Consider the following 26776-nt stretch of genomic DNA (forward strand, 5'->3'; position numbering starts at 1 on the left):
GCAATCTTTATATTCATTCTTTATCTCCTTTGCACATGAAACCTCTTGTTGGTTTTAATCACTTCTATAACTAATAGCTGAAGACCCTATTGACTACTCTTTACTACGATCCAATTAATAGAAGAAAAAAGCAGCTTAAGGACAAATTATGACTTAAAATGGTTATTTATGAAGGCATATTAAGGCATATCATGCAAAGTAAAATTAGCCAAAGAAAGTCAACTGGTTGAAGCAAATTAAAAACAACAACAAAAAAAAGGTTAACAGAAGCCTAATGTTTTTAGAAAAAAATGCTATCAATCTGTTTCCAAATTTGAATTCATCTAATGCTAAGAGTAAAAAACAGGCACACACAATTGTGGTTATTCTTCTTACCCTTAAGAGTGAGTGGCCTGTTGAAATTGTTAAGAAAGAAAACTCCTACAATCTGAAAATACCTGGTAGGTCTTGAACCATGACAACAGGAACACAGTGCTGAATTTAGCAACTATAATACTGCCATCAGCCTAACCAAAGTAGACTTTAGAAGAACTGAAGTATACAATGGATTGATCTACCTAGGAAAGTTCTCAGGTCTCTCCTTCAGCCTAGTATTGCTTTGTACTAAACTGACTGCCCTCTGATCTGCTACTCCATGACAAAGCCCATTAAAGGTCCTCAGTCTCCGGGATTTTGGTGGATTTCTTGTGCAGAAATTTCAGTGAAAAGGCTGTTGGAGAAAGAGGTCTTGATTCCGGAATATGCTCCATTCTGTATTTTTCGATGTATGGAGCAGCTACTTCCCAAACCTGAAAAGTAAGGACAAAACAAAGCTGAAATATTGACAACATTGTTTCCACATGCTATTAAACATCAACTTCATCCGAAGTCAAAACATCCTCTATACATGACTGGACACAGCTGCTGTTTGCTTGCCTTTATTTTAAGCCATTTGACATATGACCTGTGTCAATTAGTCTTTGGTTGCATTAAAGACTGTAAATATACAAAGTCCAAAACTTTCTAAAGTCGTCATAAAGATTTTAAGCTGCATACTCTTCCAAGGCAAAACAAGAAAGCAAATAACAAAACCCAGAGAATTCAGTGTGGACAGAGTGAAGGATAGTTGCTCCAGGGTCTTAACAGGACCTACGTGGTTTTTTTGTTTTGTTTTGTTTTGTTTTTGTCTGTCACCCAGGCTGGAGTGCAGTAGCATGATCTCAGCTCATGGCAACCTCCACCTCCCAGGTTCAAGCAATTCTTGTGCCTCAGCCTCCTGAGTAGCTGGAATTACAGGCACATGCCACCAGACCTGGCTAATTTTTGTATTTTTAGTAAAGACGGGGTTTCACCATGTTGGCCAGGCTGGTCTCAAACTTCTGGCCTCAAGTGATCCACCCACCTTGGCTTCCCAGAGTGCTTGCTGGGATTACAGGCGTGAGCCACCGCATATGGCCTGGAGCTGTGTGTTTTCTAAAGCAAGCCTTAAATGATAAAAGGAAGTGAATTGAATTTCCCTGTTGCCTTATTTCCATGCCACAGGGGCTCTGTTCCTTTGACCCTGCTACTTAAAGCATGGCCTGTGCCCCTGCAGTATCAGCATCACCTGGGACAAGTCAGCATCTTGGCCTTCACCCAGACCTACTGAATCCACACCTGCATTTTAACAAGATGCCTAGCAGATTCATAGCCACATTAACGCTGGAGAGGCACTGCCTCAGATCCTTGGTTAGTTTTTACCTCCCACCCACCAACCTCTTTTTTTTTAAGCATAACATCATCTCAAAGTAAGGCCCTGGACGGGCATGGTGGCATGTGCCTGTAGCCCCAGCTACTCAAGAGGCCAAAGTGGGAGGATCACTTGAGCCCAGGAGTTTGGGTCCAGCCTTGGCAACATAGCAAGACCCCTATCTCTAAAAAAATTTTTTTAATTGAATCAAATTAAGGCCCTGTTTTTGGTTTATAGCTACTTTTTAACTGCCACCGACAGCCAAGGAGCCTTTCCTATTCTTTTTTATGATCTTAGAAAATGAATACTCTTAAAGGCTAACTCTCACATACCTCCCTCCTAGCACCAAAACTGGCAGCAGAAAAGCAGCTTCCCCACTAAGAGGGCAGGACATGCTTAGAAATAATGGGTGTGAAAATCCCAGGTAAAATCACTCCCCCAGAGCAGAGCAGCTGTTTTAAGGAAATCAAGCGATTCTAGGGAACATAACACCCCCAAGTTATTCGAAAGGTTGAAAGCACTTCAAAAACGATATTTAAAAGATAAGCCAGCACGCTGGACATCTGTACCTGGCAGCTGAGTATACTGAGTATATGTAACCAGTGGAAATATGCAGAGAAGAAAAACCCGCATCTCACCAGAGCGCTAGACAGACTGAAAGTCTTCTGAAGTAAACACCTGGGCCTTGGTGTTCTCTCCAGGTCTACACAGCCATTGCAGCCAGTGGTGGTAGTTGTGATAGCGTCACCCAGAAGGGAACATACTTTTGAATGAAAGAGGACATCTTGCAGGGGTGGGGAGGCATCAATGAACCTGACATCTTATTTTTCCCCATGAATATTGTCCCAAAACTCCATTTAAAATCCATTTCTGTTTCTAATCCTTAGATATTCAACATTTGGCTGCACCCTGGGGCATGCAGTGTTTATTACATGGCTTCTTAGTGGTGCTGCAAGTTGTTGCTGAAATACCTTTTTGCTCATTCCCAAGGAATAGCCAGAAAACAATAGAATAAGGCAATGTTTCTCCATCCCCGACTTTGCTTTCCCGTAACAATTGAAAATTAAGAAACAAGCCAAGGGGCCAGCTTGCCTTCTGCTCCAGGAGCAGCCTGTGCGCTGCCTCGATGTCCGGGGCCATGAAACGATCTTTTATCCAGGGCCTGTAGGGAGAGCACATTCACCCATCAGCCAGACATTAAGCCCTGCCAGGGTTTACCGTGCTGAACTGACGTAACTCTCAGAGACCTGTTTGATCTTACCTTACAACAGAGCGCACCAGGTCATAGACCTTCTCCAGCGGAGTGGTTGTTTTCAGGGGACGTAGAAACTCTATACCCTGGCAGGCTGCAAGGAGCTCGATGGCCAGAACTGAAACAAGAAATTCCAAGAGGGTAGCTTATGAAAGTCTGACTTCATGCTTGAGGAATGTGGATTTCCCAAAGTTGACACCCATCACCAGCCAACTAACAGATGGTTTGTTCTCTGTCTATTGGTAGAATTAAGTTGCTTTGGTATTTAGTTGCCATTTTAACCGGTTTTCTAACCCCTTGACTGTATCTTTAATGCTGAGAAGGGGAGAATTGAGACATTTACCTGAATAATTACCAGACCCACACACCTACCCAGGAAGCTGCCCATTCATTTGCACTAGCAAAATCTGCCATGCCCCCCATTCACATCCTCTAACCAAGGTTTGTTGGCCAAGTTTGGGTCATGTGGGTAGGGAAGGAGGTCAGAAAGAAGAGCTGATCCTCATCTTGAGCCCCAGCTCTATTAAATAATTGTATGCATTTCATTGAGATGCTTTAAATCTCATGGTTTCCAATTCCATACGAATTGAGAGGTGGGGATACTGGACTAGAAGATGAGAAATTGCTTCCAGGTCCACAGTGAATTTCACAACTTCATCTTCTCCCATTGTGACCTGTCTGCACTCACCAGAGTTCATAATGTACTTCATAAATTGAAAGACAAGAAGTCAAATGTTTTTAATACTCTATTTGGGTTAACCACCTAGACAGTCTGATCAACTTTAAGCTTCTAAACTAATTTTCTTGGCAAGTAATGAAATCCAAAGTGGTTTAACCTTGAATTACCTTTCAATAAAAAACTTCTTCATAATCTAGACTGGGTCAAATGTAAAGAAATACAGATTCCAATATTCAAAATTTATTACAGGTATGGCACATTTAATAAGTGTTCTTAGCTCAGAAAGACAATATAAAGATTTCTGCTTTAGTTGACTTGAGAACCTTTAAGCTTGAAGGCCTGAAACAGACATTACAGAGTTAGTTCCAGGGCAACTAAAGACTCACTTGCGCATTCACTGACTCCTTCAAATCCTTGACAGAGGTCTATGTGCCAGGTATTTTAAGCCAAAGAGAAGAGCAAAACTAAAAGCAACTTGAAATTTATATAAAGGTGGAAATAGGAAACACTTGTCATCCGTCTTGATCAAAGAAGTTGAGTGAGGAGTTGGCAAGTGAGAAGGGATATTATTCATTTAAAGCCACTTAGATTACTGGAATAAATCCTGACTTATTGCCAAATCAATGACCCTATTTCCCAGTCCCAAACCTTACAGGTATTACAAAGATCTGACTGAAGTAGCATACTCTCAACTCACAGCGATTTCATTTTGACATACTTCCATGGGAGGACATATATGAAGCAATCATGCAAATGGAAGTCCAATAAACCATGAAGATGCTAGTTCGTTTTTTTGGAATCAATATGGCAGTATAGGGGAGTGGTTAAGACAGTGAACTTGAACCAACTGCCTGGGATTGCAATTCTAGCATTGCCATTTACTATCTGCATAACCCCAAGCACATTATTTAACCTCTGCCTTGGTTTCCTGTCCTATCAAATGGAATAATAGTACTTACCTTTTAGGGTTACTGTGCAGGTTAAATGAATTAAAAGACTGAATGCACATAAAAAATGTTCAATACGTGTTGGTGATATGATGTTACATCATGAGAAGCGTGGTCTGATAGGTAATGTCAAAGACCAGAAAAAACTGGGAAGTAAATATTTGCAAGATAAATGTGAAACATGTTAGGAAAACCTTAAGTGGCCACCTCTGCAACATTTGGTTAAATGCTCTTCGTTGCTAGCAGTTCTCCCTGAATCCATCAACTGCAATTTTAAAAGTCTGACACTTTCTTGTTACAAATTCAAGGGGTTCGATGCATCTTGATTTCGCTGGATATATTTCAAATGGCTCTCATTTATTTTGAAATAAGCTGATATTCTGTGGCCTAATAATCCTTCAAATCTTCGATCCTCAAAATAAATTTCTTAAACACACTGAAAACACATATTGGAAGAACCATGGAAACACCTTTTGGTTTTATATGATTATTATCTTCACTTTAACCGAGTATAATTCGCATGAATTAAAATAATCCCAAGCAAATAAATAATGGTACCACTTAGATATACTGCAAACATATGTTCTACTTAGATGTATTGCAAATATGTTCTCAAAGTTTTACAGTTTGAATACTATTCATTTTATCTGTCTCTGAGATTAATTTATACCTGTGTTCCTTTCTCTAAAAAAAGATGCTTCTCTTGACCTTGCAGACCTCTGCTACCCTGAGCTCTTGAAGCTATTTCCTTTGAAAAGGTTTCCCTCCTTCCTCCCATAGGCTATTACGTTTCAGGTTATGCCTTTTCCCTCGAATGCAAGGTTCTGTTCCTGGTATTCTCTCCTTATGTCTAGTAGTTTTCAGCTGCCTCCGTGCAGAGAATGCCGACCTTCATCATTATTCCCAGGACATGGATAGGTGCGGTGGCTCATGCCTGCAAACCCAGTATTTTGGAAAGCCAAGGCGGGCAGATCACTTGAGCCCAAGAGTTAGAGACCAGCCCAGGCAACATGGCAAAACCCCATCTCTACCAAAAATATAAAAGTTAGCCCAGCCCACTGGTGGCATATGCCTGTAGTCCAGCTACTTGGGAGGCTGAGGTGAGAGGATTGCTTGAGCCCGGAAGGCGGAGGTTGCAGTGAGCTGAGATCTCACCACTGCACTCCAGACTGGGCAGCAGAGTGAGACCTTGTCTCAAAAAAAAAAAAAAAAAGAAAGAAAGAAAGAAAGAAAGAAAAAAGATGAGTCTTCAGACTTTCCTGAGCTCTGCATCTGTACTTGGATATCCCATCTCAATATAACCCAAGACAATATATTTTGTGCACATCCCCTTTCCTTTTCCTTGCGAAACTAATGTGGCACTTTTATTCATGCACACATACACACACCCATTAGCTGGCTCTATTTGCTGTTTAGGCCTTAATCTTAAATACTTCTTCAGAAACACCTTTTCTGTTCTTTCAGACTAGATCATGTTCAGTTATTTCCTCCTAGAACTGTTTAAATAATTTTGTTAAGTGCTACGAAAAGTTACCATGTTGTTCAATATCAACTTCTCTGGCTAGACTTAAATTTCTAAGAGGGCAGAGGCCAAGTACATCTCTTTCACTGTTTAATCCACTGTGCTCAAGTGGTAGATGTCTTTCCGCCCCAATCAGGTGGAATTATTCTTTCTGTGTTCCCACACTAGTTACCTGTGTAACACAGAATCACTAGTAGCAAGCAGGTGCTTATACTCTATATCCAGTATCACCGGATTCCAAGATTTATAGGTGTTTGTTTAATATATGTAGACAAAGCAAATTTAAGTAACAATAAACGTGCTTGATACACAAAGTGCTTTTTTTTTTTTTTTTTTTTTTTTGCCAACTACACATTTCTGATATAAAAGGAGAGAACTACATTGGACAAGCTGCATCTATCATTTGGACCTATAGTGCCAACTTTATTGTCATGCAAATATTTGAGCACCCAGTCTGGGCCAGGCATGGTTCTAGATGTTCTAGGTCCACCTAGGGGTGTGATCAAGACAGAGAAGATCCCTGCCCCTATAGACCTTATATTTTACTAGGAAAGACAAGCCTAAGTATATCACAGGTATTATACTAAGTGCTGTTAGGAAAATAATAACAACAAACAAATGAAATAATGGTTGCTGCTTTAGCTGAGGTAGACAAGGAAGGCATCTCAGATGAATTCTAGGCAGTTCCATAGATAGAATGAGTGAAGTCCTTGGGACCAGTGCTGCAGGCAAGCAGTCCAGCAAGTGCTGAGGTAGGGATGTATTTTTTGGCAGATACAAGAACAACACTGGGTTTCCAGGGTTGAAAATGGGATGGAGAGAGGTTGCAGTGACAGGCAGAAGCTGGATCATGTAACCAGCCATATTACCATTGGCTTCAGTAAGGGGGTTGGATGGTATCTTGAGCAATAGAAAGTAACTGGTAAATTTCCCATAGGGGCATGATGTGGTCTAAATTACACTTTCAAAAGCTCATTCTAGTTTATTGTGTGTGGTTCCTAGAGAGAAACATTAGTGAAAAGAAGGGGACTAAGACCCATCTAAAAAGAAAAAGAAAAAAATTCAAAATGGGAGTAACCAAGAGCCATTTAAGAAATTATTTTAAGAAAAAGAAATGAAAACAAGGGGACCCATCAGAAGGAGATGGCAGAGGCTGGATTTGGTGTCTTTTGAAGATAGGATTGATTTGCTGATGAACTAGATAGAAGATAATCGATAGAGAAGGGTGACTCTAAGCTTTAGACCAGAGCAACATGTTCAATAGAGAATCCTTGTGAAGAATGAACATAAGGAACACATTATGGTAGATTGATAATAACAAGTCCTAGGTCAGGTGCAGTGGCTCCTGATCGTAATCCCAGCACCTTGAGAGCTGAGGCAGGAGGATCATTTGAGCCCAGGAGTTTGAGACCAGCTTGGGCAATATAGGGAGACCCTATCTCTACAAAAAAAATAAAAAATTAGCTGGGCGTGGTGGCCCATGCCTGTGGTCCCAGCTACTCAGGAGGCTGAGCTGGGATAATGGTTTAATCCCAGGGAGTCAAGGCTTCAGTGGCCACGTTCATGCCACTGCACTCCAGCCTGGGTGACAGAGGGAAATCCTGTCTCAAAAAAAGAAAGAAAGAAAGAAAGAAAGAAAGAAAGAAAGAAAGAAAGAAAGAAAGAAAGAAAGAAAGAAAGAAAGAAAGAAAGAAAGAAAGAAAGAAGTGCTGGCAAGGATGTGGAGAAATCGCAACCTTCAAATACTGCTGGTGGGAACATAACATGGTGTAGCCACTTTGGAAAACAGTCTGGAAGTTCCTAAAAATATGGGCATAGAGTTACCATGTGACCCAGCAATTCCACCCTGGAGAAATGAAAACATCATCCACACAGAAACTTGCACATGTTCATAGCAGGATTATTCATATTAGCCAAAAGGTGGAAACAAATCAAGTGTTTGAAGGGATAAACAGAATGTGGTATATTTATATGATGGAATATTATTTGGGTATAAAAAGGAATAAAGGACTGATTCGTGCAACAACATGCATGAGTCTTGAAAACGTTTTACTATTAGAAGGAGCAAGATTATATGAAAAATTAGAAAAAGTAAACATTTTACTAACTAAAAAAAAGGTAGACACAAAAGACTATAGGATTCCATTCACATGAAATGTCCAGAATAGGAAAACAAACAACAAAAACAAAGACGGAGACAGAAAGTAGATTCGGACTAGGACTAGGACTGGGGGAGTAGGGAGAACAGGGAGGTCAGAGTTGAAGAGCACCAGTGTCCTTGTGGGCTGATGAAAACATTCTAAAATTGATTGTGGCGATGGATGCACAGCTCTGTGAATCTACCAAAACCCATTAAACTGTACAGTTTAAGTGAGTGAAGTATAACATATGTGAATTATATCTCAATACAACCGTTACCAAAAAAAGGACTCAACTCTCACATTTATCTTAAAATTGAGCGATTCTTTTGTCAGCCATCTGCTTCCAATACTGTTGGGTAAACTTAGAAACATAGAGAAAAATGCCTAAAGGAAAGCAATTCCTCTTTTTTTAAAAACAGAATAAACAGGCCAGGTGCGGTGGCTCATGCCTGTAATCTCAACACTTTGAGAGGCCGAAGTGGGCAGATCAATTGAAGTCAGGAGTTTGAGACGAGCCTGGCCAAGGCGGTGAAACCTCGACTCTACTAAAAACACAAAAATTGGCTTAGTGGCGCACGCCCGTAATTTCAGCTACTTGGCAGGCTGAGGCAGGAGAATCGCTTGAACCTGGGAGGCAGAGGTTGCAGTGAGCCGAGATCACACCACTGCACTCCAGCCTGGGCGACAGAGCAAGGTTCTTAATCTTTAGCGAAGATCAGCATCACCTGGAGGGTTGGTTAAACACAGATTGCTCCGCTCTCCTCCTAGAGTAGAATTAGCCGGCCTGGAAGGAGGCCTGAGAGTCTGCCTTCCTTACAGGTTTCCAGGTGATGCTGATGTTGCTAGTGGGCGATCCCACCTGAGAAGCACAGGCACCCTGGTCTATCAGGGAGGCCCGCCATCCCGGACTCATCAGCATTACCTTGCTCCACGTGCTCGATGACCCTGAGGGCCTTCCTGGCTGCCCATCCTCCCATGGAGACGTGGTCCTCCGTGGCCGCGCTGGTGGAGAGGGAGTCAACAGACGAGGGATGGCACAGAGCCTTGTTCTCAGAAACTGCGAGAAACCCGTGCCAGTTAAGAAGTGCTCCTCATAGGATGAGCTGTCTGAAGGACCCCTGGCTTCCACAGAGTGCTCCACGGCATGGGATACACTCTCCAGAAGATCTGGGACATTATTCAAGCCCTGATGGTAGAAAGCTGCTTTGGGAAAAGGAAGCAGGTCGTATTTTTCCCCAAGTGAGGACTCTAAAGCAATAGTGAGTTCTGAGGTAAGACGGGGATGGGACAGCTGGGAATTCTAATATAACAAGGCCAAGATGAAAACCTGGGAAGCATTTAGCATGCCAGGGAGACTAGGGGAGAAAGAGACATGATGGCCATTTCAGGTACTTGAGATCAATTTGGTTGTGTCACCAGAATTCAGGCGTGGCATTTGGGGACTGAGGCTGGACCCACAAATCTTGGGCAAGAAAATTTAAGACTTCAGAATGTTCAAGGATGATATAAGTGGATGTAAACATGGGCTCGATGACTGCCAGAAGTATCTGGGAGGAGGGGGAATTCTAGAGAGGACCAAGATATGGGACTCTCAAGCTTTCCAGTGCACATGAACCACTTGGGGACCTTGTTATAACAAAGCGACTAAGCTTTGGGTGGGGCCTGAGAGTCTGCTGTTCTAACAAGCCCTCAGGTGATGGCCATATTGTTGGTCTGAGGACTACACTATAAGTAGCAAGGACTTAGGTTAGGAAGTTCCCTTGCCCTAGCTTAGAAGTCAGAAAAGGTCAGACTCAAAGTCTCTTCTCTTTCTTAGGCTTTAAGAGTGGTCATGGGTGAAGTTTCTGTTGTTTTCTATGCCGTATGGGATCATATCCTAAGATGATCTCGCTTTAAACTAGGGTCATGCTACTTTGTCAGGGTCATGCTACTTTGTCAAGGTCATGTTGGTTGGCCAAGGACTTTCCAGGTTTCAGCACTAAGTCCCCAGTCCTTGGACCCTAAACTGAGGACTATATTGATAAGCAACCTGTGGTGAGGCTTGTTCAGAAAGATAACTTACAAGGGCCAAAGAAAGAAAAACCCTAATTTTACTGCAATGAAAGCAAGCCGAATAACCTTAATAGGCAGCTTGGGAAACTAAAACATATTCAAATGAGGCTTCCCAATGTCCATCATGTTCTCTAGAAATCAATGACTACTCCCCCACTATGTTATTGTGAGAAGTTTCTACCTGTTAAAGGGTTATTTTATTAATAAGCAAGTGAGCAAATAGAAGATATTGGGTCAGAGGAGGTGAATTCAGTGGCTCTTAGTTGGTTATTTGTGTTGGTTGGGAATAATATTAATAGCAACTAGTATTTATTTAGTGCTTATGATATACCAGGCTTTATATGCATCAATTCATTTAATCCTCCAAACTACCCCCTTAGGTAAATTTATCATCTCCATTTTATGCAGGTGTAAATTGAGGATCAACAGGATAAAGAGGCTCACAGATCTAGTAAATGGCAGAGCTGGGCTTCTAATCTAGCGTCTACGCACGTAATAACTCATGCTATCCTGCCTTTTAGGGTAGGGTTGTTAGATAAAGTAGAGGATGCCCAGTTACATTTTGATTTTAGATTTAAAAAACATAATTTTAGTATAAGCATGTCCCAAATAATTCAAATTTAAGTAGTCATCCTGTGTTTTTGTTTGTTAAATTTGACAACCCTATTTTAGGGTTGGATTAGTATGGATTAAAATGAGATCCTCATTAATTAAAGTAAAAGCACAGTTTTGCATGCCAAAATTCACAGGCTTGAATTCTGCTTTACATCTTGCTAGCTGTGCAATACTGGGCAAGTCTCTTAACTCTCAGATCTTCAGATATTCATCTATAGATAATAATAGCCCTTTCCTCAGGTGACAATTGTGACAATTAAGTGAATGAACATAAATGAGGCCCTTAGCACTTACTTAGTGCCAGGGACTGTTCTGATGTGTTACTCCATCTGTCTCTTACAATCTTGAGTCAGAAATAAACTATATTGAAGCTCAGTTTTCATAGAGGGTATCCTGCTGCTTATAAGCATTTATTTATGTTGGAACAACATCTTTACGTTTTTAGTGGTTGTTATATTTAGTGAAATGTATCCAAAGTTAAATTATAGGTTTGAAAGTTTAATTAAAGTTTAATTATAGGTCGGTTCAAGTTTCACCATTAACTATAAGCATCTTAGTCTTTTTCCAATAGTCTTCCAATAGAGATTTGGAAAAAAGCTGTAGAGATGAAGTTCATATGCAATGTCAAATTGCTTTCCACAGATAAATTGTCCATTACAGCCTTATTATTGTATTATTATATATCAGTATAACAATATTGAAGTTGTTAAACTATCTTTTTCTGAAAAATATTAGAATTAACCTGTTACCTTTGCACTGAGAAAGCTAGGATGCAAATAAAAGTGGTGAAAAGTTAGATCTCACTCACAGACCACATTTGATACTTCTGGGTGAAATGGAAAGACCCTTAGATGGATGGGCGTGTGTTCCGGGAAAAGGGCAGTATCCTTACCAAGGGCTGCTGCCGTGCAGTGGGCTATCATGAACCCAGAGTTCAGACCACCTTCAGCCACCAGGAAGGCAGGCAGCTCACTGAGGGAGGGATTGCAGAGCCGCTCGATTCTTCTCTCGCTGATTGCAGCAAGTTCATGAATGCCAATGGCCAAGTAGTCTAGGGCCTGAAAGAGGGTCTCCATTCAGTCAGCCTATATTGGAATGTGCTTTCTGGGTCAAGAGCAGTTCAAAAAGCTTACTTTGGCTGGGTATTCGCCATGGAAGTTTCCTCCAGAAATTGTCTCTCCCCTACTGGCGAAGACCATCTTTCAAAACAGGTTAAGGCTTGAAGATAACGTTTGCCAGTCACTTCAAGTACAACCCTTTCCCGCCCTCTTTTTTTAATGTGGAGGTGACAGTCCGTGTACAAATGTGGGATGAATGGAAAGAGACAAGTCTTCCTGCAAGAGACATAAAAGTTCACAAAAGCAAAAAACAAAAAGCCTTAAAGGTGGATCATGTACACCTAATTTGGAGGCCAAAAAAACATGAACCTTGAAATGATGTTTTCTTTTGAGATTAGATTCTCAAGCACCATAACTGAACTAACCTGGTGGTTAGTACCTGCCCTCAGAAGGTTTATAGCCTGAAACTAAAAACAGAGACCAACACATCTGTTTGAAAGCAAATTCTGTTTCTTCAATGGGCACTGCAAACTTGGGTTCCATAAAAGAATCTGTTGAATGGGAAATTCTGCTGATAAGCAACTACCAAAATGTCTGGAACAATCAATTTTGAGAAAATTTTCGAATTCTTTACTCAGTAATCTGGTGTCAGCATTCAACAACAGATGGTGGCCAATATGTCCTCATGAATCCATTTTCAGTAAGTGGCAAGTTTAAATTTGCTGAGTATTATTATTCTGAGATAATCCTTTTTTTATTTTCTGTAATACTCTGTCGCCCAGGTTGGAGTGCAGTGGTGCCATCTTGGCTCACTGCAACCTCTGCCTCCTGGGTTCCAGTGATTCTTGTGCCTCAGTCTCCTGAGTAGCTGGGATTACAGGCACGCACCACCACACCCAGTTAATTTTGTATTTTTAGTAGAGACAGGGTTTCACCATGTTGGCCAGGCTGGTCTTGAACTCTTGGCCTCAAGTGATCAGCCCACCTTGGCCTCCCAAAGTGCTGGGATTAAGGGCGTGAGTCACCAAACCCAGCCTGAGATAATTCTATTCCATCACGCCCTTTACTTAAACCAGCAAGCACCCAGGAAAAGGCAGTAATAGATCCTCTTTTCTGGTTCTAAAGAGCTAATCTTTGCCTCCTGGGCTCAAGAATATTCATTACCTATTAACTGAGAACTCGCTGTGTACAAGAAAGGTTCTAACTTCGAAAGAGTTGGAGATGTATGTGTTACATTAACCTAGTCAAGTGTGGATTACTCTGTTCTGCACATGTAACTGTGAGCCCATTGGGTCTAGCTCCTTGACCGTGGCCGCCTCTCCATTCTCTGAATCCCTGTAGCAATGGAATTCTGCATCAATTTAGAACTTAGACATGTTTTTATTGTCCTCTAGTTGTTCCAAATTTGTTTGTTGGCTATTAGATGAAGACAATTAGAATTTAACTCCCATAATATCCAGCATGTGTGATGGGGCTCCATATCTGCAATAGAAAATTGAGAAACATATTCTTTCAGGTAACGCCAGTATTGCAGGAGAACTCCCAAATACTAGCCTATTGGAAATTTATCAATAATTAGCAATCTTTAATTTTAAAAAAAAAGACTTTTGACTGAAATTCTTGCTGAGGCAAGTGGTAGCAGAAGAATTTAGTGCGGAGTTAATTATCCCCTGCCCCATACCCAGTAATTAAATGGTAATTTCTAAAAACTATGAGATTCCCTTTAAAGGCAGTGATGTAAACGTAGAAGAGATACCTCTTCCATAGAGTGAAAAGATTGGTACTGAGATAAGACTACATAGAGTCATAAAAACTACTATTCCATCTGGAGGATGGGGTGGTATTGAGGTGAACAGAGAGACCCCCAATTCCTGAGGCTTATTTAGTGTGGGTTTGATTTCAGTGTAAACAATGTGAGAGAACATAAAACACACATTCTGAAGTAAGCTTGTCAAAAAACATACGAAAGCCATCTCGTGGGAAACCTTACAGAGCTATCACATAACCATCTGCTACCCCAGCCTGTGACTTGCTTTTCAGGGCTGCTGATTCAGCACTTTCTCTGGGATTTAGAACTGAGGCAGATGTGGAATAGGAAAAATAGATTCCAAAGGCGTCTGGCAATCTTCAGAGGCAGTGCTGTCTCCGTGAAAACTTTGCCAGTGTGACTCCTGACTGATCACCTCAACATCTGGGGAACTAAGTAATCATGGAACATTCCATAGCAAAAAACCAGATGGCTCTGAGATAAGCCATTCCATTAAGAAGACAGGAGCTCCATCCTTGAGAAATGGAATCAGTCTTACTATTTCTTTGAACAAATGCAAAAGCACTAATTTGAGCAAAGTCCGCATGACAAATAAAAACCCGGCGATGGGGGCCGGGTGTGGTGGCTCATGCCTGTAATCCCAGCACTTTGGGAGGCCAAGACAGGTGGATCACTTGAGGTCAGGAGTTCGAGACCAGCCTGGTCAACACAGCAAAACCCTGTCTCTACTAAAAATACAAATATTAGCTGGGCCTGCTGGCACGTGCCTGTAATTCCAGTTACTCAGGAGGCTGAGGCAGGAAAATCACTTGAACTCGTGAGGCAGAGGTTGCAGAGAGCCGAGACTGCACCATTGCACTCCAGCCTAGGAGATAGAGTAAGACTTTGTCCCAAAAACAAAAACAAAAACAAAAAAATGCCAAAAACCTCAGGATGAGGAAGCCATAACTCTTTAATCAATACTTTGGTGAGTGTTAAAAGGCTGGCCTCTGTGTAACACAAATCGCTCTCACTCGAAGCAGAGAGGCCTGCATAAACAGTCTAGCATCTCTGCAATCACATTTGTGACCTAGGTCTTCACCCTTCCACCAACAACCATGGCAGTGGGTTTCAGGGCAAGTGTCTTCGGGAAACATGTCAGCCAATGCTGGAAATATCTTCTTAAATCTTGAACGGGTCCATTTTGAAAGTACAGCACGTTAGACTTGGAACCTGAGAGTAAGTTCACAGGCCACCTCTACCACTTACCAGCTCTGACGTGGGGAAAGTCAGTTAACGTCTGGGCCTCGGGTACTGATGCATTTACTCTGTGAAATGGAGCAATGGAACTGAGAAGCTGCACAAAACGATTGTCTCAGTAGATCTTAAAATTACCAGCTGCAATTGTATAATTGCAGGTTAGCATACAATCAAAAGATACAGGATTATCTGTTGCGCTGTTCAGTTCTATGGTAATGATGTTCTTCACAAATGCTATTGTATCATTTACCACACCATGGACCTAAAATACAATCAGAATAAGGTATATGACCCATTTGATTACCTGAAGATACCAATATTAAAAGAATATAGAAGATCTGATCTTAAAGTTATAAAGACTACAGAAATCTTGTCTTAAATTATAACCATGGAAATTATACTCTGTTCATTTTGAACATGAAGATAATTTTGTTATAATTCTTTTGGGTTTTCACTGAAACAAATTAGAATAAATTCATTATCATACATATTCACATTAGATCAATCTATACAAAGCAGCATGGTGTGGGAGGAAGAATGCCAACTCTAGACACAGGCAGATTCACTCCCAGGTTAGAAGTAGGACTTGGGCAAGTTCCTTAGGTTTATAGTTAAAAGAGAGGAAGACAGAAAACAGACAATAGCACTTATGGCTTTTGAGAAATACATAAAATAATGCAAACAAATTCTTAGATGTGACTCACAGAAATTACTCAAATGGTAGCTATTATCCGAGGTGGTAAAGTTCATGAAGCATGAAGGTATCATATTAGAAGATGTTCACACATAAGGCAGCTACCCTGTACAAATCCCAAAGATAGCCACAATGCTCTAAAGCAGCACCTGGCTTCTGGTTTCTCCCAGAAGTCAAGGAAATAATAATCTATCTGTGTGATCTTGGGCAAGGTACTTAATTCTGTGCCTCAGTTTCCCCATTGCAAAATGGGAGAAAGAGTATCTTTCTCATAGTTGGGAAGATTAAATGAATTAATACATGAAAGATAAAGATAATACATGAAAGTGATAATGGTGCCTGTCACATAGAATCTGCTATCATTATTAAAATATCAGGGAGGACTTAATCTTCCTGTAGATCTAATTTGACAATTCTTACCCATAGGTGTTTTGATCTATTGTTTAATAAGCTAGCTAGAAAAGATAACTTGCTGAGTAAAGGGAAATGAGGGTATTTATTCTAGAGAGGACTCTATTACACCATAGACTGAAACTTGGCACAGACCAAAATACTCTGAAAGTAAGTTGAGCAATCAAAAGAAAACAAATAGTTCACCATATAGAATAGAACTTTACAACAATTGTACACATAAAGGTAAAATATACATAACTTTTCATAGAGTCAGTAAGAAATTTGGACTATAGTTGACCATTACGTGTTTTTCTAACACTTTCCTGTTTTAAAATTTTTCATCCTGAACCGGGGGAAAGAAAAACTTTATTGGCATTTTTTATTGACTTTTTTTTTTCCCCGCTTTTACCTGTGGACAGCAGCGCAAGGTGTATGCATCCTGGACGCGATCACAGAACCTGTGACTCTCTGGGGAAGAGGTGGAGGGGAAGAGACAGGGGTCATGTTACCAATTCTTTTCACAAAACACATAACCAAATAGGTCACTCCCATAAACATGGTCAGACCTGCTATTTCTGATGGGTGGTGATCTGAGTCCAAGAGTGACCGAAACCGAAAAGCAACTTCAATTTGCCCACGGTGAGGTCGAAGAGCATGAATGTCTAGAATTGATGAAGGAGAAAAAGTCTGAATAATTCCATTTATTTTTTTAAAGATGGGGGTCTCACTACGTTCCCCAGGCTGGTTTCAAACTCCTGGGCTCAAGCGATCCTCCCGCCTTGGCCTCCCAAAGTGCTGAGATTACAGGCATGAGCCACCATGCCAGGTCGAGTAATTCTGATATTCGAATAAATGACCATCAATGGCTCAGGACCATTTACAGTGCTGATACAACCCTCAAAAGTCCAGGGGTCCTTAGCCACCACTCAGAATTAGAAACTTACCTCCAAAAGCACAATTTTCCTTGTTGACTTGATTCCTTCTACTTTAAATATCTGATAGCAAACTATATGTTGAGAACACTGGGAATTCCACTCAAGACACTGGGCCTACCTTAAAGGAATAGGGCTAATAACAGGAGGAAGCCCTACAGTGGCCTAATTTAACTCAGTTACTTTTAGACAATGTTCTGCCCTTTTCATATTATAGTTGGGGGGTCGTCGAAATTCACTACTTTCTAAATAAGCTACCAATTCGATAGTTTTTCTTTCCCAATTTTCTAGTCGGGACCAACCCTAATCCTACTCTAGTTCTAAAGTCCTGTAAAAAGATTCCTAAGACAACACAAAGCTTGACACACCCAGATCCCCAAGTGATCTGAGGCAAGTCACTCAACTTCCGGGCTCTGTGCATCTGTAAATTGCGGTTCTTTCAAGGATCAGGTGAGCCATAGCTTAGATGAAGAAGCAGCACACTGGGTACGCCATAGGCACTTGGATTTTCTCCTTCCCTACCACTTGCCCCCACCACTCCTGTGTCTAAAGACCTCAGTCACCCCACCCCACCACCTCTGGTTGAATGAATAACAACCGCAAGGAAGAACTCTGCTGACCAGTGTCAAAGGCTTTGGTGGTGCCCTTCAGCACTTCAAGGGTCAGGGCTGCCACAATGTCAGCCTGCCGTGCAATAGCACTGGCTCTCTCTACAGCTTCGCAGCCCAGGGATGTGATCATCTGCGTCCCGTTGATGAGTGCCAGGCCCTGTTGGGGGAGAGAGCAAAGTTTCCTACTGTGGTTATTGTGACGAACCTACATACCAGTGGATTTTGTATCTTTTGCTTTCATAAGAGAAAAATTGGCCAGTCAGCTGAACTATGTTTGTTTTCTAAAATATGGAACAGTAATGTTTATTTAAGCCCTTGAAGAATAAGTGCTATCATATGTGAACTCATAAGCACAAATCTGGCAAATGAAATACTCGTTAAGTATCCCCATTCCCAAAGCAGCAATGCAGCTCTGGAGTGTAGACTGCACATAAAATCTTTAGTGTATTAGGTTGCATTTCTTCTTTAAATTCTTACTGTTATTGATGAGACATCCAAAAAAAAAAAAAAAAAACTAATTCTGGTCCAAGACTCTTAGCTTAGAGCATTCTAAGGAATTTTGGCTGAGAACATCTGTCTCTCAGAGATCCTAACAGAACTCAATTTCAAGTTTTAAGTTCCTAAGAGACCCCCCCTGTGCATTGTGGCATGAAGAATCTTTTTTCTTTTTTGAGACAGGGTCTTACTGTGTTGCCCAGGCTGGAGTGCAGTGGCTCCCTGCTACTGCACTCCATGGCTCCCTGCAGCCTTGACCTCCAGGGCTCAAGTGATCCTCCCACCTTAGCCTCCAGGGTAGCTAGGATTACAAGTGTGCGCCACCATGCCTGGCTAATTTTTGTCTCTTTTTTTGGGTAGAGATACGGTTTCACCATGTTGCCCAGGCTGGTCTCAAACTCCTGAGCTCAGGCGATCCACCCATCTTGGCTTCCCAAAGTGTTAGGATTACAGGCATCCACCAGCACGCCTGGCATAAAGAATCTTTTAAATTCTTATGGAGGTGACCCTTCTTCAGGGATGAACTTGAAACAAACACACAAGCTACATTTAAGGAACCATTGAGGCTGAGATTAAAACTGAAAATACAGCATAAATAAAGACTTAGGCACTATGAACATATTTTCCTTGAGTTTCCTTACCTCTTTTGGTTTTAAAATAACTGGTTTCAATCCATGGGCTTCTAGGACCTATAGAATGATTAAAACTATGAAAATGGGTATCAAATGAAATACTAGCCTATTTCCAATATCATATGGAATCCAATAATAGCTCTTTACACCCAAAAGTCCATCTTATAAGAGATGAGACCTATAGGAACTGGCTCTACTCATGTTCTCTGGTCTATTCTCTAGTTTCGTTCTTTATTCATGAAAGCAGACTTACCTTTCAATCAATTTTTGTACTGAAATCAGGGGCTCCATTGTCTATAGAATCAACCCTAAATTTTGGTCTCTAGATCCTTCATGTTCAGTTTCCACCTTAACGTTCACCTTTTTTACCGCTGCCTCCTGACATACATGTACCTGACACACATACATGCGTCTGTGTTGTGCTTAGGCTGGACTCCTCCCTGTTCACGCTCCCTTGCCTCCAGAGCTTGACCTAAAAAGTCCTCTAACCTCACTAATATTTCATTTAAACACTGGCAAAACCTCAGAGCAGGGCTTTTGTGGCACATGTGTGAGCACCAATGAAGAAGGGATTATAAAATTCCCTCTACTAGATGGAGACAGAATCCCGAGGGAGATTGGGCAGAACAGTCTTTCCTTGAAATAAAAGAAGTAGAGAGTCATTAAGTTAAGGTCCCTCTAGGAAAGAAGGAAGGGGAAGTTAAGGTAAGAGAAGGACAGAGTGGTCCCATTTACGATGTTAATTTCACAATTAGATTCAAGCATCAACTAGAGGCTGGATTCTGTTCTGGGTGTTGGGGTGGTTCTAGGAGTAGGCAAAATGAAGACAGGCAAGCTCAGGGGCAATCTGAGCTGAGTAATAGCACATTCAGTGCGAGGATGTGGGAAGTGGGTGGGGTGCAGTGGAAAACAATCATGTAAGGTGCTAGGAGAGCATACAGGAGGGTCACAAGGAACTCAAGAGGTAGGAAGTGGAGCAGCAGAGAGGAAAGCTTCTTAGAGGGCTTTTCTTTTTTTCTTTTTCTTTTATTTTTTAGACACCCGTCTCTGTCACCCAGGCTGGAGCGAGCACAGTGGTGCAATCCTAGCTCACTGCAGCCTTGAACTCCTGGGCTCAAGTGATCCTCAGCCTCCTGAGTAGCTGGGACTACAGGCACAGGCTGCTGTGCCAGGAAAATTTTTATATTATTTTTTGTAGAGGTGGAGCCTCGCTTTCTTGCCCAGGCTAGTCTTGAATTTCTGGCTTCAAAAGATCCCTAGAAGACGTTTCAGAAGCAGAAATTGGAGAGAGAAGAATGTATCTGTGCCGGACCCTCTGCCCAGCACATTCCCACTGCAGGCAACCTCCAGTTTCTGCAATGTAGAACCACACATAGAAGGGATTAGGGGATAACATGACAAACAAGACCCTTGAAAGCCACTTTAAATTTAGCCTTTATCCTGAGGACAATGGGAAGCATTACAGGTTTTCACCAGAACATGCTTGAATTTGCTGTTTAGAAAGGTCAGGGTGATTGCTGTGTGAGTGTAGTTGGAGGAAAACACAGATCATAGTGAAACAATCAAAGACAAGGCTGCATGGAAGATAGATGATCTGGAAGTTGTATCCCCAAAAGGATTATCTATTTCCTTAGCTGTTTCCTCTTCCGGGGCCTTCTGCCCCTTTCACTTACTATCAGGGAACCTCCCAGCAATTCATCAGGGATGATACATTAAATGATGCTTTGTGCTGCTGTAATGAAATCAGACACAGATGAAGAAAACATCAAAGCTTTATCAAAAACAGGCTTTTTTGATTAGCCACTAGGGTAGGAGGGAAAAATGAACCCTGCTTTCCAGAAGCCATATAGTAAGTGCTATGAGCCACACTGCTGCACCTGTGAGACCAGCTCCTAATTAAAATTGTGACAGTGTGTGACCTTACTGCTAGGCACTGGAAATGTTGTAGGTGCAGGATAAATTATTAACAGTAGCAGTTATACCTTTTCACCAAGGTGATTACCAAACCCAGAAGGCTGACAGCTAACAACAGTCTTGCCTCATCTGACTTCTAAGCTTTCGTTGTCTCATCTATAAAGTAAGGATAGTAGAGGCTCCCTCACTGGGCTATTGTAAGGATTAAGTGATACGAAGCATGCAAGCACAGTTGGTGTCCAGCCTAGGGTAATTGCTGCAGATGGAAGCTGTTGTAAGTCTTACATATTTAGCATCAGCCCAACCACTCTTTGGAGACCACATCTTCCCTTCTCCAATTAACCCGAGAGCAAGATGAGAGAGTGGGGCAAGGTCTCCACTGGCACCAACGGTTCCTTTCTCTGGAACATAGGGCAGGCAGGAGGCTGGGAGAGAAGTAAGTAGCAATTAGTTCAAGAGTACTGCATTCTGACTCTCCTTGCTTTGTCAGTGAGTGCACCCTGCCCCCCACCCTGCCTCCAATAGCTATCACTTTATGGCATAAATACTTGGGGAAAGACAATTCTTCAAACTCAGCTAATATGTAAGGGACCTAGATGAATTGCTATAGAAAGAAAAAGAGGAGAGAGGGAGGAAGGGATGGCTGGAGAGAGAGACAGCAAGAAGGAAAGAAGGGCCGGGCACAGTGGCTCACGCCTGTAATCCCAGCACTTTGGGAGACGGAGGCAGGCAGATCACTTGAGCCCAGGAATTCAAGAGCAGCCTGGGCAACACGGCGAAACCCTGTCTCTGCAAAATATGCAAAAGTTAGCCAAGCATGGTGGCGCATGCCTGTATTCCCAACAACTAGGAAGGCTGAGGTGGGAGAATCACTTGAACCCGGGAGGTGGAGGTTGCAGTGAGCCAAGATCGTGCCACTGCACTCCAGCCTGGGTGGCAAAGAAGGACCCTGTCTCCTAAATAAAGAAGAAGAAGGAAGGAGGACACTTCTGGATGCAAAGCCCTCAAAATCTGCATGCTCTAATCCGACCTAGTACTTCCACTTGTAGAAATTTTAGCAATGTATCTTAAAGACGTGATCGGGAGCTAGCTGGGTTTTTTGGTCTGTTTTTGTTTTTTATAGTTCATTTGTTTATTATAGGAAAAATAGTTAGAAATTATCTAAATATGAAGTTAAAGGACATTCATTTGACCAAGTTTAGCCATTCAAAGCTATTGGAAAATGTTTGGAAACATTGGAAAAGTAATATAAAATGTTCCAGAAGGAAGTGGTGCACCAAAGCATTAAAAGGTTTCCCAGGGGAAGAGAAGTCATAGGCAACTGAGTCTTTTCATTTTACCAGTCACCCAGTCTACACCCCACTGCCCCTTATCAATAAACACGTGCCATTTTCTAAGAAATTCCCAAAAAGTTACCAAAAAAGAGGCTTCATTTTTCTGATATAAAATCAGATTCCTGACAGCAGCATTTTTTCCAACTGTTAAATAATATCAGTTGGGTATGGTAGTGCCATCCACAGACCAGCTTCTGGCTCAAGTTCACACTGGGGAACTCTCAGAGGTACCTTAGACTCACCCATAAAGTGGGTTTAAGGTTGGAGTGCTACTGTCTGGGATTTTAGGGCTATATAGTATGGCAGACCAAGGTAAGAGTACAAGTAGGTGTTGGAATCACTACTAGTCTGTTCAGCACAGCCCTGTGGACAACAGACTGTTCATTCAAATTGCTCTCCACTCATTGGCATATCCTATTTATGTGCCACTTGCGTCTATAACATGGAAACTCAATATGTTTTGCTCCTTGTGACTGCCTCAGCTCTGCTTCTCTTCCCTTTCCTTTGCCTCAAAGAGTTCTGAGTCTCCACTGACCTAGAAGGCTTGTCCTTACCTGTGAGAAGGGACAATACCTCCAACCACTGCAAATCTGGTTTCCACATTAGAATTTTCCTAACGAAGAAGAAAGCTCTAGAGTTGAGTTCCATCATATCCTGCCACTACATGGCTTCTTGATTACAAAGGAGTCATTAACCTCTTTGCATGTCTGTTCTACCCTTGCAAGAAGTTGGATTTTAGTGTGCAAGTCTGGCCATCACCTGGGGGACATTACGATTTCAGATTCCCAGGCACCAACCAGAACTACTGAATTGGCCTTTGGGATGGACATCTATATCATTATGCAATTTTTCTAACCATATTCATGTACCGCTTAATCTAAGGTTCTTCTAGGTAGGCTTGAATGTAAGGGCAGACTTAAGGGTCCTGTTCTAGTCTTAAAAATGACAAATACTAGGGAAAGGGTCTTGCAGAATAAGTTAAAGTTCACAGGAGTAAGCATCTCTGATCGACTTTCTCCTCTTCCCCCATCTAACTATCCTTCTTTTTGCCAAGCGCATTTCTCACTCATTTCAATTATTTCATGTCTTCTTATCTCAGGTGATTCCTCAGCAACTGGCCAATCAAGTCTACCCTGTGGTACACGCCCAGCCTCCACAGAGGTTCCATCTGGGGAGCCATTGCATTACCATTAAACATTTCAATAACTTGTTTGAGGGTCTCCAGGGAAATGCCACTGTATCCTTTGGCTAAGACATTGATCCTTAAAGCCAAGAGCATCCGACACCTTTCAGGAATTAGTGGTTTCCCAACACCTACAAAACAGAATTGATGTTTTCTCCAAGAAAAGCAAACTCCTTTCTATCTCCTGACAACCTACCTCCCTCCCTCCCTCCCTCAAATCTTTCCCATATGTAGCCCAGCCTGCTATTACCTTCTCCTCTCGGCTCAGGTAGTTGGACTGCTCTCCCTCCTGCCTGTCTGACTTGTCCAAGCCCCATCTTCCTGACAAAGGTGAAGACCCCAGTTTTGCCTTCTCAATTCCCCTTTTTGGGATGCTTCAGTGAACCCCTGACCTCCCACTCACCTTTAGAATAGCATCCAGAGTCCTTAGCACAACTTCTTTACCATTTGATGGGTGCTGATTGGTGACAGTCTTTCCCATCTCACTATGCCCATCCTAACTCAATCTCTGAGTTCCAGGCTTTATTTCCTTCCCTGAATGCAACACTCTTTCCACGGCATGGGACATGTGTTCTCGTACCAACCCTATCCCTCCACCTGGCCCACTTCTTTTTCTGAGGCTCAGCTGATTCTTTCTGCATCCCTTCCCACCTCAGCACCTAGTTCTTGAAATGCTGTTTTGAGAAACTAGCTTTTTGTGACTATAACTGGATGACTCACACTGTGCTGTGCTTTATTCATCTAATCACACAAGATCCAGGAGGTACTCAACGCTTTGACTTACCTGAAGAATGCGAGCGTACTAAGTTGACTTGAAGCTCCCTGCAAGAGAAAGGTAAAAATCCTCTTAGATACACTGCAGTGAGAAAATGTTCCCTCAGCTGGGTAAATGAAGGGAATCATGGTCAAATCCTTGGAGGGACAGAAGGAAGGCAATAGGAGAAACCAGTCAGCCAGGGTTTTCAATACCAACTCACATGCAAGTTAACCCAAGCCTCATTCTCTCATCTGCAAATTGGGGCAAATGCGAATTATTTCCCTTGCTGAAAAATATTTCAAAGATGGGGGTAGGTGGAACATGAACATATGTGTGATTTAAACTTACTGTAGCTTATTGATAGGTATTACAGTTCTAGCAAATTTCCCGAAACCTGTAGTAATACCGTAAACAACTAGAATAAAAAGAGACATTATACAATTAGATGCAGGGATTTTTGTTTGTTTATAAAAAATATTTATAACATAAAGATAAAAGGATACCTGTTTTCTCTTCTATGATGCTATCTATGACCTCCCTGGATTTCTGCACCCTCTTCTCAGCGGTTGGGGTGAGCTAGGAGAATGTTGATCAGAACTGAGCACGCTAAAGTCTTCCACAGGCAGCAAAAACAGCCAGACATCTTTCCCCTCCCTCCCCATACCTTTATTTTGTAGTGTCCCTTTCCCAAGTTGACCAGATCCTCTGTGGTCAGACTGTCTCCATCTAAGTCGATGTACTACACAAAAGAAGGGGATCTCAGTGAGTCTGAACAGCTTCATTATTCTAACCAGAGTAGTGACACCTCCGACAGAACCGAACTGACACTTCAGAGATCTGATCACCGCATGAAACATGAACATGCTAAACAAAAAGGCAGCTTGCATAAGAGGAGGCTGAGTGGTGCAAAAGCATAATGCCTTTCCAAGCCCCCTTTCCCTACTACAGAGCTGGATAAAGCCCTGTGGGTGGGTGGTTGGTTGGTTTGAGACAGAGTCTCCAGCCCAGGCTGGAGTGCAGTAGTACAATCATGGCTCACTGCAAACTCCACCTCCTGGGTTCAAGTGAATCTCGTGCCTCAGCCTCCCAAGTAGCTGGGATTACAGGTGCCCACCACCATACCTGGCTAATTTTTGTATTTTTGGTAGAGATGGGGTTTCACCATGTTGGCCAGGCTGGTTCTGCCCACCTCAGCCGCCCAAAGTGCTGGGACTACAGACATGAGTCACTGCTCCCGGCCAGCCTTGTTCTAATTGACAGTGTTTACTCAGAAGTTGTACTGGCTTTCCTCCCTCTTAAATAAGGAGCCTTAATTTTCTGAAGAAAAGGAAAGTGGTTTGAAGCTTACCTTTTCAGGTTCCCGGTATTTGCTGTATCTGTATCCAGGTAAAGGAATATATAGGGTGGTGTGGAAAAACCCCAGCCCCACCATATGCAGGAGCCGCCCCCAGAGCAGACCAAAGAGCCTGTGGGAAAGGATACAGATAAACTCCTTCTGGTTGAGATGGAATGAAGTCAGGAGACATGGCATCACCCTCTATGACTAAAACAAGAATGCACGGGGACTCATTACAAACCACATTGTACAGCCATATTCCCCCTAATAAACCAAGGAAGGGCCCATCATTGGCCCATGAGTTATATAGAAATGGCTGCTTTAAAACCACTTCAGATGGTTTCATGTGGTCTTAGCATCTTTATGTAGGAGGAGAGCAAAAAGCAGAGAGGTAGGTGTCAGGGCAGAGACCAGAGGTTTAGATGAAAGTTCAAGACGGAATTCTACTTCCATCCCCATTCCCAGCTTTATTTTCTTTTAAATCTGAACTGATGCTGTGCTGCTGGCCTCCAGTGTGGGGGTAGCGGTGGATTCTTTTGAAAGGCAAAAGGACCTTCAAAATCCCACTGCAAAGGGATTCAGACCTGCAGCCTTGAGTATCGGTCTAGTCTTTGTTATTTATTAGCTGCTGGAGTCTGGGTAAGTTACCTCCTCTCTGATTTCTCCATGGCTATCAGAGGTGGAGGAGAATCCTACCCATCTCACAGGATTGTGTGAGGACTTAAGATCCCCAGAAGTGTGGCAAGTGCCTGCACAGAGCCAGCCTCGGCAAGCCTGACCTCTCCCTATCATTTTCCCTGAGGCAGGGGTTCAATGCTGCAAGGACTAAGCCAGGACCAAACCACACCCGTTCGCGGCCCTCTCCTGCAGCCACTCACCCACTTCCACGAACTCGTTGTCCTCTAGGGCCACTTCAAGCCGGTCCCCATTGTCCAGCAGGCCCAGGCCCTTGCAGCGGCGCACAAGGAAGTGCACATCATCCACGGAGGCGAAGCCACCATTGTCAGGCTTATTCTTGATATAGCGCCTCACCGCCTCTCGGCCCAGCCAGCCCACAGTGAGCTGCGCGTCCTGGCAGGGCACTGCCAGCCATTCCCCACGGACATGCACCGTGTACCTGGGCATAGCTCTGCTGCAGCCTGAGGTCCTCAGCTGGTCACAGGAGGGGAGAGCTTTAAGCAGGAGTGGCTACTGGGATGTGTTCAGCTGGAAGGACGAGAATAGACTTTCAAAACACTCCCCGTCCTTCGCCTTTACTCATTCATGCATTGGGCAAATATTTATTGAGGTATTGAGGTACCCGCTGTCCCTTTGGTTTTTGTAGCCTAGTAGGGGCAGGAGCAGGGGATGCAGGCAGGTGAGCCTCCTGTCCACCTTCCATCCAGACCTGCCGCCAGAAAGGCCTGGGGTCTTCTACCCTGGGAGGTGCTGTTCTTGTCCCTGATGGCACCTACCTGCTGCTGGCCCCCTTTCTTCAGGGTCCCCAATTTCTGTCTCTGCTCTCGTTTCTGTCT

At 42.6% G+C, this 26776-nt stretch overlaps 1 protein-coding gene across 3 annotated transcripts; it reads right to left on the bottom strand.

Moving 5' to 3' along the window:
* HAL (histidine ammonia-lyase) lies at positions 1–26776 on the bottom strand. 3 transcript variants are annotated; one of them, XM_005571910.5, is made up of 21 exons: positions 26717–26776; positions 26141–26468; positions 25409–25469; positions 25275–25302; positions 24591–24665; positions 24430–24502; positions 24275–24341; positions 23954–23991; positions 23175–23300; positions 20938–21077; positions 18748–18795; positions 17621–17768; positions 16635–16730; positions 16478–16536; positions 15163–15243; positions 12050–12115; positions 11809–11974; positions 9172–9306; positions 2970–3078; positions 2801–2870; positions 1–788 (listed from the first exon to the last, which is right to left on the bottom strand). In XM_005571910.5, exons 2-21 carry the CDS (start codon positions 26385–26387, stop codon positions 648–650), a joined length of 1974 nt encoding a protein of 657 aa, XP_005571967.1. In that variant the 5' UTR covers positions 26388–26468; positions 26717–26776; the 3' UTR covers positions 1–647. The 3 variants fall into 3 exon arrangements, with proteins under 3 accessions (XP_005571967.1, XP_045221683.1, XP_073863671.1); XM_045365748.3 differs by lacking the exon at positions 9172–9306; XM_074007570.1 differs by lacking the exons at positions 1–788; positions 2801–2870; positions 2970–3078; ... (2 more) ...; positions 12050–12115; positions 15163–15243 and adding exons at positions 13329–13456; positions 14991–15049.

Source organism: Macaca fascicularis, chromosome 11 (genome assembly GCF_037993035.2).
Source record: "Macaca fascicularis isolate 582-1 chromosome 11, T2T-MFA8v1.1".
Lineage (NCBI taxonomy): Eukaryota > Metazoa > Chordata > Mammalia > Primates > Cercopithecidae > Macaca > Macaca fascicularis.

Bases quoted from the DNA above. Each gene is read 5' to 3' on its own strand.
- HAL (XM_005571910.5), bottom strand. From the start codon at position 26,387: ATGCCCAGGTACACGGTGCATGTCCGTGGGGAATGGCTGGCAGTGCCC. The intron at 16,537-16,634 runs GTCTGACCATGT...CCTCTTCCCCAG, and splicing joins CCACCCATCAGAAATAGCAG to AGAGTCACAGGTTCTGTGAT. The intron at 15,244-16,477 runs GTAAAAGCGGGG...ATTGTATTTTAG, and splicing joins CCTTGCGCTGCTGTCCACAG to GTCCATGGTGTGGTAAATGA.